General features: G+C 55.2%; 1 protein-coding gene across 8 annotated transcripts in view; it reads left to right on the top strand.

Annotated features, from left to right (window-relative positions):
• The window catches only part of RFX1 (regulatory factor X1), a 114,297-nt gene that overhangs the window by 39,043 nt on the left and 52,921 nt on the right, over positions 1–22,333 (top strand). For 3 of the 8 annotated variants that reach the window (XM_075577517.1, XM_075577520.1, XM_075577516.1), the window contains 7 exons: positions 4,754–4,819; positions 9,091–9,186; positions 12,284–12,616; positions 15,819–15,913; positions 17,302–17,593; positions 18,725–18,906; positions 20,088–20,207. In XM_075577517.1, coding sequence (XP_075433632.1) covers positions 4,754–4,819; positions 9,091–9,186; positions 12,284–12,616; positions 15,819–15,913; positions 17,302–17,593; positions 18,725–18,906; positions 20,088–20,207 — 1,184 coding nt within the window. The remainder of the gene's footprint in view (positions 1–4,753; positions 4,820–9,090; positions 9,187–12,283; positions 12,617–15,818; positions 15,914–17,301; positions 17,594–18,724; positions 18,907–20,087; positions 20,208–22,333) is intronic. The other 5 variants (XM_075577522.1, XM_075577521.1, XM_075577518.1 and 2 more) reach the window with 5 other exon arrangements.

Here is a 22,333-nt window from a genome sequence, read left to right as displayed (position 1 = left end):
GTCCCTCACAGATGTTGACATGTACTTTTCTCATTTGGGGTACTGAGGGCACCTTTCATTATCTATCATAGTAAGGGGTTCTTATCTCCAGTCCTCAAGACCCCCCCCCCCTTATTTGCAGGATATCCCTGCTACAGCACAGTGGTCAAAGACTGAGCCACTGATTGAGCCACCTGTGCTGAAGCAGGAACTGATTGAGTCCCCTGTGCTGAAGCAGGGACTGATTGAGCCCCCCTGTGCTGAAGCAAGGACTGATTGAGCCACCTGTGCTGAAGCAGGGGCTGATTGAGCCCCCTGTGCTGAAGCAAGGACTGATTGAGCCACCTGTGCTGAAGCAGGGATATCCTGAAAATATGACCTGTTGGAGGGGGGGTCTTGAGAACTGGAGTTCAGAGCCCTGGGTTATAGACTTTGGGAAGTCGGGCTTCCTTTTTGTCGCCGGCTCCTTGTCTCCTGTTTCCTTGTGTTACTGGGCTCTCTCTGCGTGGGGCTGAACGTGTGTCACACGGATATATATTCTCAGAGGGCAGACCATTACCTTTCTTCTTTCCTCTGTTGATCTTTAATATTATACCGTTCTGCGTGTTATTATACCGTTCTGCGTGTTATTATACCGTTCTGCGTGTTATTATACCGTTCTGCGTGTTATTATACCGCTCTGCGTGTTATTATATCGCTCTGCATGTTATTATACCGCTCTGCGTGTTATTATACCGTTGTGCGTGTTATTATACCGTTCTGCGTGTTATTATATATCTCTGCGTGTTATTATATCTCTCTGCGTGTTATTATATCGCTCTGCGTGTTATTATATCTCTCTGCGTATTATTATATCTCTCTGCGTGTTATTATATCTCTGCGTGTTATTATACAGCTCTCTATGTTATTATATCGCTCTGCGTGTTATTATACCGTTCTGCGTGTTATTATATCGCTCTGCGTGTTATTATATCGCTCTGCGTGTTATTATATCTCTCTGCGTGTTATTATATCTCTCTACGTGTTATTATATCGCTCTGCGTGTTATTATACCATTCTGCGTGTTATTATATCGCTCTGCGTGTTATTATATCTCGCTGCGTGTTATTATATCTCTCTGCGTGTTATTATATCTCTCTGCGTGTTATTATATCTCTCTGCGTGTTATTATACAGCTCTGTATGTTATTATATCGCTCTGCGTGTTATTATACAGCTCTGTATGTTATTATATCTCTCTGCGTGTTATTATACCGTTCTGCGTGTTATTATACCGTTCTGCGTGTTATTATATCGCTCTGCGTGTTATTATATCGCTCTGCGTGTTATTATATCGCTCTGCGTGTTATTATATCTCTCTGTGTGTTATTATATCGCTCTGCGTGTTATTATACCGTTCTGCGTGTTATTATATCGCTCTGCATGTTATTATATCTCTGCGTGTTATTATACAGCTCTGTATGTTATTATATCACTCTGCGTGTTATTATATCGCTCTGCGTGTTATTATACAGCTCTGTATGTTATTATATCTCTCTGCGTGTTATTATACCGTTCTGCGTGTTATTATACCGTTCTGCGTGTTATTATATCGCTCTGCGTGTTATTATATCGCTCTGCGTGTTATTATATCGCTCTGCGTGTTATTATATCTCTCTGTGTGTTATTATATCGCTCTGCGTGTTATTATACCGTTCTGCATGTTATTATATCGCTCTGCATGTTATTATATCTCTGCGTGTTATTATACAGCTCTGTATGTTATTATATCACTCTGCGTGTTATTATATCGCTCTGCGTGTTATTATACAGCTCTGTGTGTTATTATATCGCTCTGCGTGTTATATCGCTCTGCGTGTTATTATACCGTTCTGCGTGTTATTATACCGCGCTGCGTATTATTATACCGTTCTGCGTGTTATTATACCACGCTGCGTGTTATTATACCGTTCTGCGTGTTATTATACCACTCTGCGTGTTATTATATCGCTCTGCGTGTTATTATATCGCTCTGCGTGTTATTATATCGCTCTGCGTGTTATTATACAGCTCTGTATGTTATTATACCGCTCTGCGTGTTATACAGTATCGCTCTGCATGTTATTATATCGCGCTGCGTGTTATTATATCGCTCTGCATGTTATTATAGCTCTCTGCGTGTTATTATATCGCTCTGCGTGTTATATCTCTGCGTGTTATTATATCTCTCTGCGTGTTATTATATCGCTCTGCGTGTTATTATATCGCTCTGCGTGTTATTATATCTCTGCCTGTTATTATATCGCTCTGCGTGTTATTATACCGTTCTGCGTGTTATTATATCGCTCTGCGTGTTATTATATCGCTCTGCGTGTTATTATATCGCTCTGCGTGTTATTATATCTCTGCCTGTTATTATATCGCTCTGCGTGTTATTATACCGTTCTGCGTGTTATTATATCGCTCTGCGTGTTATTATATCGCTCTGCGTGTTATTATATCGCTCTGCGTGTTATTATATCTCTCTGCGTGTTATTATATCTCACTGCGTGTTATTATATCTCTCTGCGTGTTATTATATCGCTCTGCGTGTTATTATATCTCTCTGCGTGTTATTATATCTCTGCGTGTTATTATATCTCTCTGCGTGTTATTATATCGCTCTGCGTGTTATTATATCGCTCTGCGTGTTATTATATCTTTCTGCGTGTTATTATATCGCTCTCTATGTTATTATATCGCTCTGCGTGTTATTATATCGCTCTGCGTGTTATTATATCTCTCTGCGTGTTATTATATCTCTCTGCGTGTTATTATATCGCTCCGCGTTTTATTATATCTCTCTGCGTGTTATTATATCGCTCTGCGTGTTATTATATCTCTGCGTGTTATTATATCGCTCTGCGTGTTATATCTCTGCGTGTTATTATATCTCTCTGCGTGTTATTATATCGCTCTGCATGTTATTATATCGCTCTGCGTGTTATTATATCTCTCTGCGTGTTATTATATCTCTCTGCGTGTTATTATATCTCTCTGCGTGTTATTATATCTCTCTGCGTGTTATTATATCGCTATGCGTGTTATTATACAGCTCTGTGTGTTATTATATCGCTCTGCGTGTTATTATACAGCTCTGTGTGTTATTATATCGCTCTGCGTGTTATTATACAGCTCTGTATGTTATTATATCTCTGCGTGTTATTATATCTCTCTGCGTGTTATTATATCTCTCTGCGTGTTATTATATCTCTCTGCGTGTTATTATATCTCTCTGCGTGTTATTATATCGCTATGCGTGTTATTATACAGCTCTGTGTGTTATTATATCGCTCTGCGTGTTATTATATCTCTGCGTGTTATTATACAGCTCTGTCTGTTATTATACCGCTCTGCGTGTTATACAGTATCGCTCTGCATGTTATTATATTGCGCTGCGTGTTATTATACCGCTCTGCGTGTTATTATATCGCTCTGCGTGTTATATCTCTCTGCGTGTTATTATATCTCTTTGCGTGTTATTATATCGCTCTGCGTGTTATTATATCGCTCTGCGTGTTATTATACCGCTCTACGTGTTATTATATTGCTCTGCGTGTTATTATATCTCTGTGTGTTATTATATCGCTCTGAGTGTTATTATATCTCTCTGCGTGTTATTATATCTCACTGCGTGTTATTATATTGCTCTGCGTGTTATTATACCGCTCTGCGTGTTATTATACCGCTCTGCGTGTTATTATATCTCTCTGCGTGTTATTATATTGCTCTGCGTGTTATTATATCTCTCTGCGTATTATTATATCGCTCTGTGTGTTGTTATATCACTCTGAGTGTTATTATATTGCTCTGCGTGTTATTATATTGCTCTGCGTGTTGTTATACCGCTCTGCGTGTTGTTATACAGCTCTGTATGTTATTATACCGCTCTGCGTGTTATTATATCTCTCTGCGTGTTATTATATTGCTCTGCGTGTTATTATATTGCTCTGCGTGTTATTATATCTCTCTGCGTGTTATTATATCTCACTGCGTGTTATTATATTGCTCTGCGTGTTATTATACCGCTCTGCGTGTTATTATATCTCTCTGCGTGTTATTATACAGCTCTGTGTATTATTATATCTCTCTGCGTGTTATTATATCGCTCCGCGTTTTATTATATCTCTCTGCGTGTTATTATATCGCTCTGCGTGTTATTATATCTCTCTGCGTGTTATTATATCGCTCTGCGTGTTATTATATCTCTCTGCGTGTTATTATATCTCTCTGCGTGTTATTATATCTCTGCGTGTTATTATATCGCTCTGCGTGTTATTATATCTCTGCGTGTTATTATATCGCTCTGCGTGTTATTATATCTCTCTGAGTGTTATTATACCGTTCTGCGTGTTATTATATCTCTCTGCGTGTTATTATATTGCTCTGCGTGTTATTATATTGCTCTGCGTGTTGTTATACCGCTCTGCGTGTTGTTATACAGCTCTGTATGTTATTATACCGCTCTGCGTGTTATTATATCTCTCTGCGTGTTATTATATTGCTCTGCGTGTTATTATATTGCTCTGCGTGTTATTATATTGCTCTGCGTGTTATTATATTGCTCTGCGTGTTATTATATTGCTCTGCGTGTTATTATACCGCTCCCACCCTCTTGCAGGTAAAGGGTTCGCATCATGCCGGGTGCTCAGTCCCACTCTATAAGGCCCCTGCATGTCTGTTGGGGGTAGCTGTGGGGTTGGTCATGCTGCGGAGGGGGGTGTATTAGGGTGATGAAGTCCTCCTTTATGTTACAGAGTGACAGCTTCGCTCTGAAGGCAGGACAAGCCCCGGCTCTGCAGGTGCATGGCGTGTCCCAAGAGGTGAGCCGCCATTTTATCTCCCCCCGCCACCACGGGCTAAACCTCCATCTAATCCCTTCCCCCTGCAGGCTGAGCCTCCATCTAATCCCTTCCCCCTGCAGGCCGAGCCTCCATCTAATCCCTTCCCCCTGCAGGCCGAGCCGCCATCTAATCCCTTCCCCCTGCAGGTTTAGCCTCCATCTAATCCCTTCCCCCTGCAGGCCGAGCCTCCATCTAATCCCTTCCCCCTGCAGGTTTAGCCTCCATCTAATCCCTTCCCCCTGCAGGCCGAGCCGCCATCTAATCCCTTCCCCCTGCAGGTTTAGCCTCCATCTAATCCCTTCCCCCTGCAGGCCGAGCCTCCACCTAATCCCTTCCCCTGCAGGCCGAGCCTCCATCTAATCCCTTCCCCCTGCAGGCCGAGCCTCCATCTAATCCCTTCCCCTTGCAGGCCGATCCTCCATCTAATCCCTCCCCCTGCAGGCCGAGCCTCCATCTAATCCCTTCCCCCTGCAGGCCGAGCCTCCATCTAATCCCTTCCCCCTGCAGGCCGAGCCTCCATCTAATCCCTTCCCCCTGCAGGTTTAGCCTCCATCTAATCCCTTCCCCCTGCAGGCCGAGCCTCCATCTAATCCCTTCCCCCTGCAGGTTTAGCCTCCATCTAATCCCTTCCCCCTGCAGGCCGAGCCTCCACCTAATCCCTTCCCCTGCAGGCCGAGCCTCCATCTAATCCCTTCCCCCTGCAGGCCGAGCCTCCATCTAATCCCTTCCCCCTGCAGGCCGAGCCTCCATCTAATCCCTTCCCCCTGCAGGTTTAGCCTCCATCTAATCCCTTCCCCCTGCAGGCCGAGCCTCCACCTAATCCCTTCCCCTGCAGGCCGAGCCTCCATCTAATCCCTTCCCCCTGCAGGCCGAGCCTCCATCTAATCCCTTCCCCTTGCAGGCCGAGCCTCCATCTAATCCCTTCCCCTGCAGGCCGAGCCTCCATCTAATCCCTTCCCCCTGCAGGCCGAGCCTCCATCTAATCCCTTCCCCCTGCAGGCCGAGCCCCCATCTAATCCCTTCCCCCTGCAGGCTGAGCCTCCACCTAATCCCTTCCCCCTGCAGGCCGAGCCGCCATCTAATCCCTTCCCCCTGCAGGCCAAGCCTCCATCTAATCCCTTCCCCCTGCAGGCCGAGCCTCCATCTAATCCCTTCCCCTTGCAGGCCGAGCCTCCATCTAATCCCTTCCCCTGCAGGCCGAGCCGCCATCTAATCCCTTCCCCCTGCAGGCCGAGCCTCCATCTAATCCCTTCCCCATACAGGCCGAGCCTCCATCTAATCCCTTCCCCTTGCAGGCCGAGCCTCCATCTAATCCCTTCCCCTGCAGGCCGAGCCTCCATCTAATCCCTTCCCCCTGCAGGCCGAGCCTCCATCTAATCCCTCCCCCTGCAGGCCGAGCCGCCATCTAATCCCTTCCCCCTGCAGGCCGAGCCTCCATCTAATCCCTTCCCCTTGCAGGCCGAGCCTCCATCTAATCCCTTCCCCCTGCAGGCCGAGCCTCCATCTAATCCCTCCCCCTGCAGGCCGAGCCTCCATCTAATCCCTTCCCCCTGCAGGCCGAGCCTCCATCTAATCCCTTCCCCTGCAGGCCGAGCCGCCATTTAATCCCTTCCCCCTGCAGGCCGATCCTCCATCTAATCCCTCCCCCTGCAGGCCGATCCTCCATCTAATCCCTCCCCCTGCAGGCCGAGCCTCCATCTAATCCCGAGCCGCCATTTAATCCCTTCCCCCTGCAGGCCGAGCCTCCATCTAATCCCTTCTCCTGCAGGCCGAGCCGCCATCTAATCCCTCCCCCTGCAGGCCGAGCCGCCATCTAATCCCTCCCCCTGCAGGCCGAGCCTCCATCTAATCCCTTCCCCCTGCAGGCCGTGCCTCCATCTAATCCCTTCCCCCTGCAGGCCGAGCCTCCATCTAATCCCGAGCCGCCATTTAATCCCTTCCCCCTGCAGGCCGAGCCTCCATCTAATCCCTTCCCCCTGCAGGCCGTGCCTCCATCTAATCCCGAGCCGCCATTTAATCCCTTCCCCCTGCAGGCCGAGCCTCCATCTAATCCCTCCCCCTGCAGGCCGAGCCGCCATCTAATCTCTCCACCCGCAGGCCGAGCCTCCATCTAATCCCTTCCCCCTGCAGGCCGTGCCTCCATCTAATCCCTTCCCCCTGCAGGACGAGCCTCCATCTAATCCCGAGCCGCCATTTAATCCCTTCCCCCTGCAGGCCGAGCCTCCATCTAATCCCTTCCCCCTGCAGGCCGAGCCTGCATTTAATCTCTTCCCCCTGCAGGCCGAGCCTCCATCTAATCCCTTCCCCCTGCAGGCCGAGCCTCCATCTAATCCCTTCCCCCTGCAGGCCGAGCCTCCATCTAATCCCTTCCCCCTGCAGGCCGAGCCTCCATCTAATCCCTTCCCCCTGCAGGCCGAGCCTCCATCTAATCCCTTCCCCCTGCAGGCCGAGCCTCCATCTAATCCCTTCCCCCTGCAGGCCGAGCCTCCATCTAATCCCTTCCCCCTGCAGGCCGAGCCTGCATTTAATCCCTTCCCCCTGCAGGCCGAGCCTCCATCTAATCCCTTCCCCCTGCAGGCCGAGCCTCCATCTAATCCCTTCCCCCTGCAGGCCGAGCCTCCATCTAATCCCTCCCCCTGCAGGCCGAGCCTGCATTTAATCCCTTCCCCCTGCAGGCCGAGCCTCCATCTAATCCCTTCCCTCTGCAGGCCGAGCCTGCATTTAATCCCTTCCCCCTGCAGGCCGAGCCTCCATCTAATCCCTTCCCCCTGCAGGCTGAGCCTCCATCTAATCCCTTCCCCCTGCAGGCCGAGCCTCCATCTAATCCCTTCCCCCTGCAGGCCGAGCCTCCATCTAATCCCTTCCCCCTGCAGGCCGAGCCCCCATCTAATCCCTTCCCCCTGCAGGCCGAGCCTGCATCTAATCCCTTCCCCCTGCAGGCTGAGCCTCCATCTAATCCCTTCCCCCTGCAGGCCGAGTCGCCATCTAATCCCTTCCCCCTGCAGGCCGAGCCTCCATCTAATCCCTTCCCCCTGCAGGCCGAGCCTCCACCTAATCCCTTCCCCCTGCAGGCCGAGCCTCCATCTAATCCCTTCCTCCTGCAGGCCGAGCCGCCATCTAATCCCTTCCCCCTGCAGGCCGAGCCTCCATCTAATCCCTTCCCCCTGCAGGCTGAGCCTCCATCTAATCCCTTCCCCTGCAGGCCGAGCCTCCATCTAATCCCTTCCCCCTGCAGGCCGAGCCTCCATCTAATCCCTCCCCCTGCAGGCCGAGCCTCCATCTAATCCCTTCCCCCTGCAGGCTGAGCCTCCATCTAATCCCTTCCCCTGCAGGCCGAGCCCCCATCTAATCCCTTCCCCCTGCAGGCCGAGCCTCCATCTAATCCCTCCCCCTGCAGGCCGAGCCTCCATCTAATCCCTTCCCCCTGCAGGCCGAGCCTCCATCTAATCCCTTCCCCCTGCAGGCCGAGCCTCCATCTAATCCCTTCCCCCTGCAGGCCGAGCCTCCATCTAATCCCTTCCCCCTGCAGGCCGAGCCTCCATCTAATCCCTTCCCCCTGCAGGCCGAGCCTCCATCTAATCCCTTCCCCCTGCAGGCCGAGCCTCCATCTAATCCCTTCCCCCTGCAGGCCGAGCCTCCATCTAATCCCTTCCCTCTGCAGGCCGAGCCTCCATCTAATCCCTCCCCCTGCAGGCCGAGCCTCCATCTAATCCCTTCCCCCTGCAGGCTGAGCCTCCATCTAATCCCTTCCCCCTGCAGGCTGAGCCTCCACCTAATCCCTTCCCCCTGCAGGCCGAGCCCCCATCTAATCCCTTCCCCCTGCAGGCTGAGCCTCCATCTAATCCCTTCCCCCTGCAGGCTGAGCCTCCATCTAATCCCTTCCCCCTGCAGGCTGAGCCTCCATCTAATCCCTTCCCCCTGCAGGCCGAGCCTCCATCTAATCCCTTCCCCCTGCAGGCCGAGCCTCCATCTAATCCCTTCCACCTGCAGGCCGAGCCTCCATTTTATACTGTTCTCTCTGTATTCCCCCCCCCTCTCTCTCTCTCCCCATCTCTCGATTTCCCCCCCCTCTACTCTATCTCTTCCCCTCCTCCTGTTTCTTCCCCCCCCTCTCTCACTCTTCTCTCTCTCTCCCCCTCCTCCCACCTCTCTCTTCCCCCGTCACTCTCTATCCCTCTCTCTCTCTCTCTTCCTCCCCCCTCTCCCTCCCTCTCCCTCTCTCTCTCTCTCCTCCCCCCCTCCTCTCTCAGTGCTCCGTTGTACAGACGACTCCGCAGCCTCAGAAATCCTCCCCCATCCATGAGCTGAGCGTCCAGGGTCTGCAGCACATCCAGGGGACAGCAGAGGTACTGCGGGTCGCGGGAGAGGGGCGCTGAGAGAGAGGCAATGAGGGATAGATCTAACGGGGGTGGGGGAAATACATCAGGGTGAGTGTCTGCACGTGGGGGCGAGGGCAGTAGGGAGGCTGTGGGGAGAGGGTGGGGGGTTATCGAGCACTGACAAGGAATCATAGATATTTATTCCCATTCCCAGCCTGCTCTTTCACTTCCCGAACCAGCCGTCTCAACCAGAGAAACACTCAGAGAACAGACCAGAATAGGAACGTGGCTTTTGAGTTCCAAGGAAAAAAAACATTACACCGTGTTATGATTTATTTAACAAGAATAAAGCCAAAGTGGAGAAGCCATGTGAGAAAAACTAAGTACACCTTATGATTCAATAGCTTGTAGGACCACCTTTAGCAGCAATAACTTGAAGTAATCATTTTCTGTATGACTTTATCAGTCTGTCACATCGTTGTGGAGGATTCTTGGCCACCTCTTCTTTACAATGTTGCTTCAGTTCATTGAGGTTTGTGGGCATTTGTTTATGCACAGCTCTCTTAAGCGTCCCAGTACTTCTGCAGATAGAAGTTAAAGAGACATTGTCATCATTGGACTTTGCTTCACCTTTTGGACTATTACGGCGCCGGTCTGTATTGTATATGTTTGGTTCTTTTACTAACTGTTTCTTGGGGTTAGTGTCACCTGGCAGCCTATGTTATATGTATTTTTGGTAGTGTAGTATCACTGTTATCACTCAACTTACACATTTTTTAGCGCTATATACACCATTATTTTCTTTGTTCACAGCTCTCTTAAGGTCCAGCCACAGCATTTCAATCGGGTTGACGTCTGGACTTTGACTGGGCCATTGCAATACCTTGATTCTTTTCTTTTTCAGCAATTCTGCTGTAGATTTGCTGGTGTGCTTGGGATCATTGTCCTGTTGCATGACCCAATTTCGGCCAAGCTTTAGCTGTCGGACAGATGGCCTCACATTTGACTCTAGAATACTTTGGTATACAGAGGAGTTTATGGTCGACTCAATGACTGCAAGATTCCCAGGTCCTGTGGCTGCAAAACAAGCCCAAATCATCACCCCTCCACCACCGTGCTTGACAGTTGGTATGAGGTGTTTGTGCTGATATGCTGTGTTTGGTTTTCGCCAAACGTGGTGCTGTGCATTATGGCCAAACATCTCCACTTTGGTCTCATCTGTCCAAAGGACATTGTTCCAGAAGTCTTATGGTTTGTTCAGATGCAAATTTGCAAACCTAAGCCGTGCTGCCATGTTCTTTTTAGAGAGAAGGGGCTTTCTCCTGGCAACCCTTCCAAACAAACCATACTTGTTCAGTCTTTTTCTAATTGTACTGTCATGAACTTTAACATTTAACATGCTAACTGAGGCCTGTAGAGTCTGAGATGCAACTCTTGGGTTTTTTGCAATTTCTCTGAGCATTGCACGGTCTGACCTTGGGGTGAATTTGCTGGGACGTCCACTCCTGGGAAGATCGGCAACTGTCTTGAATGTTTTCCACTTTTGAATAATCTTTCTCACTGTAGAATGATGGACTTTAAATTGTTTGGAAATGGCCTTATAACCTTTCCCGGATTGATGGGCAGCAACAATTGCTTCTCTAAGTTCATTGCTGATGTCTTTCCTCCTTGGCATTGTGTTAACACACACCTGAATGCTCCAGACCAGCAAACTGCTAAAACTTCGGCTTTTATAGAGGGGGTCACACTTGCTGATGATCAATTAATCAAGGGCATTTGATTAGCAGCACCTGTCTGCTACTTAGCATCTTAATTCCTATGGAAGCAGTAAGGGTGTACTTAGTTTTTCACACATGGCTTCTCCATTTTGGCTTTATTGTTGTTAAATAAATCATGACACAGTGTAATATGTCATGTGTTGTTGTTCATCTGAGGTTGTATTTACCTAATTTTTAAACCTGCTAAGGAACAGATGATTGTTATTATGTCCTGATATGTAAAACCATAGAATTCAAAGAGGGTGTACTTTCTTTTTCACACAAGTGTGTGTGTGTGTTGTGTGTGTGTGTGTGTAAAAGAGAGGGGTGATTTCCTTACCTGAGACACAGCGCTAAGCATCACATCTCTCTCTGTCCCTCAGAGCGCAGTCACACACACACTGTCCCCATCGTGTCCCTCTCTCTGTCCCTAAGAGCGCAGTCACACACACACTGTCCCCATCGTGTCCCTCTCTCTGTCCCTCAGAGCGCCGTCACACACACACTGTCCCCATCGTGTCCCTCTCTCTGTCCCTCAGAGCGCCGTCACACACACACTGTCCCCATCGTGTCCCTCTCTCTGTCCCTCGGAGTGCTCACACACACTGTCCCCATCGTGTCCCTCTCTCTGTCCCTCAGAGCACCGTCACACACACACTGTCCCCATCGTGTCCCTCTCTCTGTCCCTCGGAGTGCTCACACACACTGTCCCCATCGTGTCCCTCTCTCTGTCCCTCAGAGCACCGTCACACACACACTGTCCCCATCGTGTCCCTCTCTTTGTCCCTCGGAGTGCTCACACACACTGTCCCCATCGTGTCCCTCTCTGTCCCTCGGAGTGCTCACACACACTGTCCCCATCGTGTCCCTCTCTTTGTCCCTCGGAGCGCCGTCACACACACACTGTCCCCATCGTGTCCCTCTCTTTGTCCCTCGGAGTGCTCACACACACTGTCCCCATCGTGTCCCTCTCTGTCCCTCGGAGTGCTCACACACACTGTCCCCATCGTGTCCCTCTCTGTCCCTCGGAGTGCTCACACACACTGTCCCCATCGTGTCCCTCGGAGCGCAGTCACACACACTGTCCCCATCGTGTCCCTCTCTCTGTCCCTCAGAGCGCAGTCACACACACACTGTCCCCATCGTGTCCCTCTCTCTGTCCCTCAGAGCGCAGTCACACACACTGTCCCCATCGTGTCCCTCTCTCTGTCCCTCAGAGCGCAGTCACACACACACTGTCCCCATCGTGTCCCTCTCTGTCCCTCAGAGCGCAGTCACACACACTGTCCCCATCGTGTCCCTCTCTCTGTCCCTCAGAGCGCAGTCACACACACTGTCCCCATCGTGTCCCTCTCTCTGTCCCTCAGAGCGCAGTCAGACAGTTCCCAGGCAGCAGTAGTTCAGCTCAGGATCAGGCAGCAGCCAGCGAGGAGTTAGAAAGCAGCGTGTGCTTCCAGCGGCTGGCCAGCACCGGGCCCAGCTTCCACTACATGCAGCCGGTGACCCCCGCTTCCAGCCCCGAGTGGGTGGAGCTTGTGCGCATCGTACCGCAGCCGCTGGGCTTCTCCTCTCCCCTCACAGACAGCCCCGAGCAGAGAGTCAGAGTGCAGAGAGTGCCCCAGGTGCTGCTGTTTGGGACTGCAGCCACCGCACTGAAAGTAGGTGACAGGGACAGGCGCAGGCGACAGGATGCTGGCAGGGTGAGGTGACAGTGTCAGGGTGAGGTGACGGGATGCAGACAGGGGAGGCAGGCTGAGGGGACAGGGACAGGATGCAGACAGGCTGAGGTGACAGGATGCAGACAGGCTGGAGGGACAGGATGCAGACAGGCTGGGGGGACAGGTGACGGGATGCAGACAGGCTGAGGTGACGGGATGCAGACAGGCTGAGGTGACGGGATGCAGACAGGCTGGGGGGACAGGTGACGGGATGCAGACAGGCTGAGGTGACGGGATGCAGGCAGGCTGGGGGGACAGGTGACGGGATGCAGACAGGCTGAGGTGACGGGATGCAGACAGGCTGGGGGGACAGGTGATGGGATGCAGACAGGCTGAGGTGACGGGATGCAGGCAGGCTGGGGGGACAGGTGACGGGATGCAGACAGGCTGAGGTGACGGGATGCAGACAGGCTGAGGTGACGGGATGCAGACAGGCTGAGGTGACGGGATGCAGACAGGCTGAGGTGACGGGATGCAGACAGGCTGAGGTGACGGGATGCAGACAGGCTGGAGGGACAGGATGCAGACAGGCTGGGGGGACAGGTGACGGGATGCAGACAGGCTGGGGGGACAGGTGACGGGATGCAGACAGGCTGAGGTGACGGTATGCAGACAGGCTGAAGTGACAGGATGCAGACAGGCTGAGGTGACGGGATGCAGACAGGCTGAGGTGACGGGATGCAGACAGGCTGGGGGGACAGGTGACGGGATGCAGACAGGCTGAGGTAACAGGATGCAGACAGGGACAGGTGACGGGATGCAGACAGGCTGAGGTGACGGGATGCAGACAGGCTGAGGTGACGGGATGCAGACAGGCTGGAGGGACAGGATGCAGACAGGCTGGGGGGACAGGTGACGGGATGCAGACAGGCTGGGGGGACAGGTGACGGGATGCAGACAGGCTGGAGGGACAGGATGCAGACAGGCTGAGGTGACGGTATGCAGACAGGCTGAGGTGACGGGATGCAGACAGGCTGAGGTGACGGGATGCAGACAGGCTGAGGTGACGGGATGCAGACATGCTGAAGTGACGGGATGCAGACAGGCTGAGGTGACGGGATGCAGACAGGCTGAGGTGACGGGATGCAGACAGGCTGAGGTGACGGGATGCAGACAGGCTGAGGTGACGGGATGCAGACAGGCTGAGGTGACGGGATGCAGACAGGCTGAGGTGACGGGATGCAGACAGGCTGGGGGACAGGTGACGGGATGCAGACAGGCTGGGGGGACAGGTGACGGGATGCAGACAGGCTGAGGTGACGGGGTGCAGACAGGCTGGGGGGACAGGTGACGGGATGCAGACAGGCTGAGGTGACGGGATGCAGACAGGCTGAGGTGACGGGATGCAGACAGGCTGAGGTGACGGGATGCAGACAGGCTGAGGTGACGGGATGCAGACAGGCTGTGGGGACGGGATGCAGACAGGCTGTGGGGACGGGATGCAGACAGGCTGAGGTGACGGGATGCAGACAGGCTGAGGTGACGGGATGCAGACAGGCTGAGGTGACGGGATGCAGACAGGCTGTGGTGACGGGATGCAGACAGGCTGAGGTGACGGGATGCAGACAGGCTGAGGTGACGGGATGCAGACAGGCTGTGGTGACGGGATGCAGACAGGCTGAGGTGACGGGATGCAGACAGGCTGAGGTGACGGGATGCAGACAGGCTGTGGTGACGGAATGCAGACAGGCTGAGGTGACGGGATGCAGACAGGCTGTGGGGGCGGGATGCAGACAGGCTGAGGTGACGGGATGCAGACAGGCTGAGGTGACGGGATGCAGACAGGCTGAGGTGACGGGATGCAGACAGGCTGAGGTGACAGGTGACGGGATGCAGACAGGCTGAGGTGACGGGATGCAGACAGGCTGAGGTGACGGGATGCAGACAGGCTGAGGTGACGGGATGCAGACAGGCTGAGGGGACGGGATGCAGACAGGCTGAGGGGACGGGATGCAGACAGGCTGAGGTGACGGGATGCAGACAGGCTGAGGTGACGGGATGCAGACAGGCTGTGGGGGCGGGTGACGGGATGCAGACAGGCTGAGGTGACGGGATGCAGACAGGCTGTGGTGACGGGATGCAGACAGGCTGAGGTGACGGGATGCAGACAGGCTGAGGTGACGGGATGCAGACAGGCTGAGGTGACAGGTGACGGGATGCAGACAGGCTGAGGTGACGGGATGCAGACAGGCTGAGGTGACGGGATGCAGACAGGCTGTGGGGGCGGGATGCAGACAGGCTGAGGGGACGGGATGCAGACAGGCTGAGGTGACGGGATGCAGACAGGCTGAGGTGACGGGATGCAGACAGGCTGAGGTGACGGGATGCAGACAGGCTGAGGGGACGGGATGCAGACAGGCTGAGGGGACGGGATGCAGACAGGCTGAGGTGACGGGATGCAGACAGGCTGAGGTGACGGGATGCAGACAGGCTGTGGGGGCGGGTGACGGGATGCAGACAGGCTGAGGTGACGGGATGCAGACAGGCTGTGGGGGCGGGTGACGGGATGCAGACAGGCTGAGGTGACAGGATGCAGACAGGCTGAGGGGGCGGGATGCAGACAGGCTGAGGGGACGGGATGCAGACAGGCTGAGGTGACGGGATGCAGACAGGCTGAGGTGACGGGATGCAGACAGGCTGTGGGGGCGGGTGACGGGATGCAGACAGGCTGAGGGGACGGGATGCAGACAGGCTGAGGGGACGGGATGCAGACAGGCTGAGGTGACGGGATGCAGACAGGCTGAGGTGACGGGATGCAGACAGGCTGTGGGGGCGGGTGACGGGATGCAGACAGGCTGAGGTGACGGGATGCAGACAGGCTGTGGGGGCGGGTGACGGGATGCAGACAGGCTGAGGTGACAGGATGCAGACAGGCTGTGGGGGCGGGTGACGGGATGCAGACAGGCTGAGGTGACGGGATGCAGACAGGGACAGGTGACAGGATGCAGACAGGCTGAGGTGACAGTTACCTATGTGAGGAGTTGATCTTGTGTCCCTGTACGAAGCAGCCGGCATTACATGTGTGTACGGGAGGATCTCTTTATGGGAGGGCAGAGACATTTCCTTGCGGGAACGAGTGGCAGTGGTCTGCATGTTGTATATGTGTGTGACACATGATCTGTACTGCGTCTAACACATGATATGTATTACTGTACGTGTGTAACTCTCTATATCCCGCTCACAGGTGCAACAGCTGCAACAGGTCCCTGTACAACATGTGTATCCCACTCAGGTGCAGTATGTGGAGGGAGGAGATGCCAGTTACACTGCAAGCACCATGTAAGTGTGTGTGTAATGTGTCACACTGCTCTCTTCTCAGTAAGGGAAGGCCCGCTGCGTTCCGTTTGCCGGTGCTCTCTTCTCAGTAAGGGAAGGCCCGCTGCGTTCCACGTGCCGGTGCTCTCCTCACTAAGAGAAGACCCGCTGCATTCCGTGTGCTGGTGCTCTCTTCTCACTAAGGGAAGGCCCGCTGCGTTCCGTTTGCCGGTGCTCTCCTCACTAAGGGAAGGCCCGCTGCGTTCCACGTGCCGGTGCTCTCTTCTCAGTAAGAGAAGGCCCGCTGCGTTCCACGTGCCGGTGCTCTCCTCACTAAGGGAAGACCCGCTGCATTCCGTGTGCTGGTGCTCTCTTCTCAGTAAGGGAAGGCCCGCTGCGTTCCACGTGTCGGTGCTCTCTAATCAGTAAGAGAAGGCCCGCTGCGTTCCACGTGCCGGTGCTCTCCTCACTAAGGGAAGACCCGCTGCATTCCTTGTGCTGGTGCTCTCTTCTCAGTAAGGGAAGGCCCGCTGCGTTCCATGTTCCGGTGCTCTCCTCAGTAAGGGAAGGCCCGCTGCGTTCCGCGTGCTGGTGCTCTCTTCTCAGTAAGAGGCCCACTGCGTTCCACGTGCTGGTGCTGTCTCCTCAGTAAGGGAAGGCCCGCTGCGTTCCACGTTCCGGTGCTGTCTCCTCAGTAACGGAAGGCCCGCTGCGTTCCGCGTGCTGGTGCTCTCCTCGGTAAGGGAAGGCCCGCTGCGTTCCACGCGCTGGTGCTCTCCTCAGTAAGGGCAGGCCCGCTGCGTTCCATGTACCTGTGCTCTCCTCAGTAAGGAAAGGCCCTCTGCGTTCCACGTGCCGGTGCTCTCTTCTCAGTAAGGGAAGGCTCGCTGCGTTCCACGTGCCCGCTTCTCAGTAAGGGAAGGCCCGCTGCGTTCCACGTGCCGATGCTCTCCTCAGTAAGGAAAGGCCCGCTGCGTTCCACGTGCCGATGCTCTTCTCACTAAGGGAAGGCCCGCTGCGTTCCATGTACCGGTGCTCTTCTCACTAAGGGAAGGCTCGCTGCGTTCCACGTGCCGGTGCTCTCTTCTCAGTAAGGGAAGGCCCGCTGCTTTCCACGTGCCGGTGCTCTCTTCTCAGTAAGGGAAGGCCCTCTGCGTTCCACGTGCCGATGCTCTTCTCAATAAGGGAAGGCCCGCTGCGTTCCACGTGCCGGTGCTCTCTTCTCAGTGAGGGAAGGCCCGCTGCGTTCCACGTGACGCCACTCCGTGTCAAAGGCTGCCGAGACGGGCCGAAACATTGGAACTTTTTTGGCTTCAATAAATATTTGAATGTGTATTGTGTATTGAATATTTTATTGTCACACTGCAAAGTACATGACCTCTTTCTCTCTCCCTTCCCCTCTTTCTCCGCAGTCGCTCTGGGTCTTACCACTACACCGAGACACCTTTGTACAGCCAGACCACGGGTTCCACATACTACGAAACCCAGGGGCCCACGGGCCAGGTCAGCTCCCCCTCCTCCTCCCCGGCTTTAGCCAGCAGTCCCCCTGTGCCCATGTACGTGTCCGGAGGGCAGATCCTCGCCAACGCCACCCCCGCTGCAGCTTCCGGAGGAGGAGCGGGGACATACATCATTCAGGGAGGATTCATCATGGGAAGCTCTACTCAGTCCTACTCTCACACCACGCGCGCTTCCCCCGCCACGGTGAGACTTCCGGTCCGTCACCTACCCCAGCGAGAAACCCTCCATCACTATCTCACACTGTGTCCCACACTCACACCTCTCACCTACCCCAGCGAGAAACCCTCCATCACTATCTCACCCTGTGTCCCACTCTCACCTCTCACCTACCCCAGCGAGAAACCCTCCATCACTATCTCACCCTGTGTCCCACACTCACACCTCACCTACCCCAGCGAGAAACCCTCCATCACTATCTCACCCTGTGTCCCACTCTCACCTCTCACCTACCCCAGCGAGAAACCCTCCATCACTATCTCACACTGTGTCCCACACTCACACCTCTCACCTACCCCAGCGAGAAACCCTCCATCACTATCTCACCCTGTGTCCCACTCTCACCTCTCACCTAACCCAGCGAGAAACCCTCCATCACTATCTCACCCTGTGTCCCACACTCACACCTCACCTACCCCAGCGAGAAACCCTCCATCACTATCTCACCCTGTGTCCCACTCTCACCTCTCACCTACCCCAGCGAGAAACCCTCCATCACTATCTCACCCTGTGTCCCACACTCACACCTACCCAGCGAGAAACCCTCCATCACTATCTCACCCTGTGTCCCACTCTCACCTACCCAGCGAGAAACCCTCCATCACTATCTCACCCTGTGTCCCACACTCGCACCTCTCACCTACCCCAGCGAGAAACCCTCCATCACTATCTCACCCTGTGTCCCACACTCGCACCTCTCACCTACCCCAGCGAGAAACCCTCCATCACTATCTCACCCTGTGTCCCACTTTCACCTCTCACCTACCCCAGCGAGAGGTGTCCCCCTCTCCTTCCTGTGTTACTGCGCTCCCCCTCTCCCCTATGTTGCTGCTCCCCCCCTCTCCTCTCCCCGTGTGACTACTTCTCAACCGTCTCCCCCCGTATGACTGCTTGTACCCCCTCTCCCCCCGTGTGACTGCTTGTCCCCCCTCTCCTCTCATGCGTGACTGCTTGTCCCCCCCTCTTCTCCCGTGTGACTGCTTGTCCCCCCCTCTCCTCCCCTGTGTGACTGCTTGTCCCCCCCCTCTCCTCCCCTGCGTGACTGCTTGTCCCCCCCCTCTCCTCCCCTGCGTGACTGCTTGTCCCCCCCTCTGCCAGGTGCAGTGGCTGCTGGATAACTATGAGACGGCAGAAGGAGTGAGCCTCCCGCGCAGCACCCTGTACTGTCACTACCTGCTGCACTGCCAGGAGCAGAAGCTGGAGCCCGTCAACGCCGCCTCCTTCGGGAAACTCATCCGCTCCGTCTTCATGGGACTGCGGACCCGCCGGCTGGGCACCAGGTGGGTACCCACGGTCACTGCCTGTGTCACCGGGACTGGGACACCTTCTGCACTATGTCACCGGGACTGGGCACCGCGTCACCGGGACTGGGCACCGCGTCACCGGGACTGGGACTGGACACCGCGTCACCGGGACTGGGCACCGCCGGCACTGTGTCACCGGGACTGGGCTCCGCCGGCACTGTCACCGGGACTGGGCACCGCCGGCACCGTGTCACCGGGACTGGGCTCCGCCGGCACTGTCACCGGGACTGGGCACCGCCGGCACTGTGTCACCGGGACTGGGCACCGCCGGCACTGTCACCGGGACTGGGCACCGCCGGCACTGTGTCACCGGGACTGGGCTCCGCCGGCACTGTGTCACCGGGACTGGGCACCGCCGGCACTGTGTCACCGGGACTAGGCTCCACCTGGCACTGTGTCACCGAGACTGGGCTCCGCCGGCACTGTGTCACCGGGACTGGGCTCCGTCGGCACTGTGTCCCCGGGACTGGGCACCGCCGGCACTGTGTCACAGGGACTGGGCACCGCCGGCACTGTGTCACAGGGACTGGGCTTCCGCCGGCACTGTGTCACCGGGACTGGGCTCCGCCGGCACTGTGTCACCGGGACTGGGCTCCGCCGGCACTGTGTCACCGGGACTGGGCTCCGCCGGCACTGTGTCACCGGGACTGGGCACCGCCGGCACTGTGTCACCGGGACTGGGCACCGCCGGCACTGTGTCACCGGGACTGGGCACCGCCGGCACTGTGTCGCCGGCACTGTGTCACCGGGACTGGGCTCCGCCGGCACTGTGTCACCGGGACTGGGCTCCGCCGGCACTGTGTCACCGGGACTGGGCTCCGCCGGCACTGTGTCACCGGGACTGGGCACCGCCGGCACTGTGTCACCGGGACTGGGCACCGCCGGCACTGTGTCACAGGGACTGGGCACCGCCGGCACTGTGTCACCGGGACTGGGCTCCGCCGGCACTGTGTCACCGGGACTGGGCACCGCCGGCACTGTGTCACCGGGACTGGGCACCGCCGGCACTGTGTCACAGGGACTGGGCACCGCCGGCACTGTGTCACCGGGACTGGGCACCGCCGGCACTGTGTCACCGGGACTGGGCACCGCCGGCACTGTGTCACCGGGACTGGGCACCGCCCCTTGTGTGACTGTGTCTCTCCTTTCTCCCTCAGGGGAAACTCCAAATACCACTATTACGGCCTCCGCATCAAAACCAGCTCCCCCCTCCTGCGCCTGATGGAGGATCAGCAGCACCTCGCCATGCGGCAGCAACCCTTCTCCCAAAAGCAGCGGTACCTCACCCCTCTGTCTCCTCACCCCCCTGTCTCCTCACCCCCCTGTCTCCTCACCCCCCTGTCTCCTCACCCCCCTGTCTCCTCACCCCTCTGTCTCCTCACCCCCCTGTCTCCTCACCCCTCTGTCTCCTCACCCCCCTGTCTCCTCACCCCTCTGTCTCCTCACCCCCCTGTCTCCTCACCCCCCTGTCTCCTCACCCCCCTGTCTCCTCACCCCTCTGTCTCCTCACCCCTCTCACCCCTCTGTCTCCTCACCCCTCTCACCCCTCTCTGTCTCCTTACTCTCACCCCTCTGTCTCCTTACTCTCACCCCTCTCTGTCTCCTTACTCTCACCCCTCTCACCATTCTCACCCCTCTCTGTCTCCTTACTCTCACCCCTCTGTCTCCTTACTCTCACCCCTCTCTGTCTCCTTACTCTCACCCCTCTCTGTCTCCTTACTCTCACCCCTCTGTCTCCGTACTCTCACCCCTCTCTGTCTCCTTACTCTCACCCCTCTCTGTCTCCTTACTCTCACCCCTCTGTCTCCGTACTCTCACCCCTCTCTGTCTCCTTACTCTCACCCCTCTCTGTCTCCTTACTCTCACCCCTCTCTGTCTCCTTACTCTCTCCCCTCTCTGTCTCCTTACTCTCACCCCTCTGTCTCCTCACCCCTCTCTGTCTCCTCACCCTTCTCGCCCCTCTCTGTCTCCTTACTCTCACCCCTCTCTGTCTCCTTACTCTCTCCCCTCTCTGTCTCCTTACTCTCACCCCTCTCTGTCTCCTTACTCTCACCCCTCTCTGTCTCCTTACTCTCACCCCTCTCTGTCTCCTTACTCTCACCCCTCTGTCTCCTTACTCTCACCCCTCTGTCTCCTCACCTCCTCACCCCTCTCACCCTTCTCACCCCTCTCTGTCTCCTTACTCTCACCCCTCTGTCTCCTTACTCTCACCCCTCTGTCTCCTTACTCTCACCCCTCTCTGTCTCCTTACTCTCACCCCTCTGTCGCCTTACTCTCACCCCTCTCTGTCTCCTTACTCTCTCCCATCTGTCTCCTTACTCTCACCCCTCTGTCTCCTTACTCTCACCCCTCTGTCTCCTTACTCTCACCCCTCTCTGTCTCCTTACTCTCACCCCTCTGTCTCCTTACTCTCACCCCTCTCTGTCTCCTTACTCTCACCCCTCTCTGTCTCCTTACTCTCACCCCTCTCTGTCTCCTTACTCTCACCCCTCTCTGTCTCCTTACTCTCACCCCTCTCTGTCTCCTTACTCTCACCCCTCTCTGTCTCCTTACTCTCACCCCTCTCTGTCTCCTTACTCACACCCCTCTCTGTCTCCTTACTCTCACCCCTCTCTGTCTCCTTACTCTCACCCCTCTCTGTCTCCTTACTCTCACCCCTCTCTGTCTCCTTACTCTCACCCCTCTCTGTCTCCTTACTCTCTCCCCTCTCTGTCTCCTTACTCTCTCCCCTCTCTGTCTCCTTACTCTCACCCCTCTCTGTCTCCTTACTCTCTCCCCTCTGTCTCCTTACTCTCACCCCTCTCTGTCTCCTTACTCTCACCCCTCTCTGTCTCCTTACTCTCACCCCTCTCTGTCTCCTTACTCTCTCCCCTCTCTGTCTCCTTACTCTCACCCCTCTCTGTCTCCTTACTCTCTCCCCTCTCTGTCTCCTTACTCTCACCCCTCTCTGTCTCCTTACTCTCACCCCTCTCTGTCTCCTTACTCTCACCCCTCTCTGTCTCCTTACTCTCACCCCTCTCTGTCTCCTTACTCTCACCCCTCTGTCTCCTTACTCTCACCCCTCTGTCTCCTCACCTCCTCACCCCTCTCACCCTTCTCACCCCTCTCTGTCTCCTTACTCTCACCCCTCTGTCTCCTTACTCTCACCCCTCTGTCTCCTTACTCTCACCCCTCTCTGTCTCCTTACTCTCACCCCTCTGTCGCCTTACTCTCACCCCTCTCTGTCTCCTTACTCTCTCCCATCTGTCTCCTTACTCTCACCCCTCTGTCTCCTTACTCTCACCCCTCTGTCTCCTTACTCTCACCCCTCTCTGTCTCCTTACTCTCACCCCTCTGTCTCCTTACTCTCACCCCTCTCTGTCTCCTTACTCTCACCCCTCTCTGTCTCCTTACTCTCACCCCT

The sequence above is a fragment of the Ascaphus truei genome, chromosome 20 (assembly GCF_040206685.1).
Source record: "Ascaphus truei isolate aAscTru1 chromosome 20, aAscTru1.hap1, whole genome shotgun sequence".
NCBI lineage: Eukaryota > Metazoa > Chordata > Amphibia > Anura > Ascaphidae > Ascaphus > Ascaphus truei.
This window is presented reverse-complemented; position numbering and strand designations above follow the sequence as displayed.